Below are 1,699 nucleotides of genomic sequence, written 5' to 3' on the forward strand. Positions count from 1 at the left end.
GACAAGCACGGGAAGAGCTCTTCGAAGAAGCTGAAGAGGGAGCTGTGAACACCTCGGCTCAAAGGAAGTCATCTGTGGGAGGTAATCGGAGTGCAATCACGCCTACGTCAACTGAAAGCCAAATCATCAAGCAGTGCCGCGAAGAAGGTGCGAAGTTGGGACGCAGGTACATGGTGGGTCAGAGCCCGACTTGGTGGGCGCTTTTCGCCAAGGTGGGGTTGCGTCGGGGGAGTACATCGTGCCATTCGGCTGCAGGAACCACCTACCCTCGCCGATCACATAAACTTGCCAAAAAAGTGAGCAAGGCGGAGAAGCACTTTCAGGAGCGACAACAACCGCACAATGGCGCTATGAAACAAGAGAAGGACGATGTCACGCAGCATTTGGAGGCTCTGTGGCTCTGAGAGATGAAGAACCTAGGTAGGCAAGTCCAGCAATTGCAGCGAACGGCTCTACGAACCGTTGGGCGAGTTGGATGCTTCAGCTGCGGCTGCCCGGACCATCACAGACGTGACTGCCCTTAGCTACGCGTCCGAAAACGAACGGCGGAGAGAAGAACGATGGCGACCATCAACCCGCTGACCGGTAGCGTGGTCGCGTCACAGGTAAGATACGGAGGTCGAACATTTTGTTGTTGGTCTACAGTGATGCGATGGTCTCTGTAATCCCCAAGCGGGTGTGGGATAAGGCTACCTCAGGCCGGAAGTTACACGGAGCTGCGAGACCAATGCAACTTGGCGATGGCGACCTACGGCTGGGGGTATAGTCCATCTATACCTGGGGAGATGGAAGGTTCCACCCGGAGAGCGGCTCGTTACACTAGAAAAACATTTCTTACTCAATGATTGTTGCATTAATTATTTCTATAAAAGGTTTTCTACATTTTAAATTACTTGAAAACAATTAACTTCAAACAAAATTCGCTTTAATTTTCGCAAATATACTTTAAAGTAAAATGTAATGTAACGCCCTGCAATCATAGCGCACTATCATTCAGTATATGTTTTTCAAGGTTCCACGGCCTTTGACAATGATGTATGATAAGGACCACCAGCGTGCCTCAGCTCTGCTTCACAACAAAAAAAGGCGCAGATGACGGTCAGAGTCATATGACCAATTGCTGTTGCCCATCGATTAGTCAGTGGATGCTGAATGCTGTCTGAATGGGAAACATGACTGGATGCAGCATTTGGCCTGCCTGCTGTCAACATCCAGCACTTGATCCGTCCCGTTACGTTGCATCTCTGTCGCTGAACGACCGTTTTCACTTGTATCCTCAACGAGCATATTATTTGTTGGTGAGTGTGATTGCGTGTGTGTGCGTCAGTTTGTGACACTCTCCTGCTCGTGGGTTGCTCATTTTATTCTACACTTTTTAAGGTTGGTATTCCTTACGTTCAGTTCTATGGTACATTTATCGTACAATGCCCAAGACCCCATCTACGACAACAGAGGCAGCAAAAAATGAAGAAACCTGACATAAGTACAAGCCCGTTACATTCATTACCCTCACGAAAACAACCTTTCACCACGGTAAATTATTAAATTCATTTTTATTTAAATTTTTTTTCATTTTCTAATAAAGATTATTTTTAAACATATTTTTCAATTCCAAAAAGCATACTCAAAAGTGGTTTTTTTAAAAAAAATTCATTTGCATGGGATCAAGTCATTGACCAGATATGGTTGTTTCAATTGT

At 46.0% G+C, this 1,699-nt stretch overlaps 2 protein-coding genes across 2 annotated transcripts; one reads left to right on the forward strand and one right to left on the reverse strand.

The window, feature by feature from the left end:
• The first annotated feature begins 170 nt into the window (after window positions 1–170).
• On the forward strand, window positions 171–582 carry Tsp_13064 (conserved hypothetical protein). The gene is made up of 2 exons (XM_003366911.1): window positions 171–394; window positions 444–582. Exons 1-2 carry the CDS (start codon window positions 171–173, stop codon window positions 580–582), a joined length of 363 nt encoding a protein of 120 aa, XP_003366959.1.
• Window positions 583–1,007: 425 nt separating this feature from the next.
• On the reverse strand, window positions 1,008–1,440 carry Tsp_13065 (hypothetical protein). The gene is made up of 2 exons (XM_003366912.1): window positions 1,396–1,440; window positions 1,008–1,355 (listed from the first exon to the last, which is right to left on the reverse strand). The coding sequence occupies exons 1-2, from the start codon at window positions 1,438–1,440 to the stop codon at window positions 1,008–1,010; spliced, it is 393 nt and encodes a 130-aa protein (XP_003366960.1).
• Window positions 1,441–1,699: the final 259 nt, after the last annotated feature.

Source organism: Trichinella spiralis (assembly GCF_000181795.1).
Source record: "Trichinella spiralis strain ISS 195 chromosome Unknown Scfld5194, whole genome shotgun sequence".
Classification (NCBI taxonomy): domain Eukaryota; kingdom Metazoa; phylum Nematoda; class Enoplea; order Trichinellida; family Trichinellidae; genus Trichinella; species Trichinella spiralis.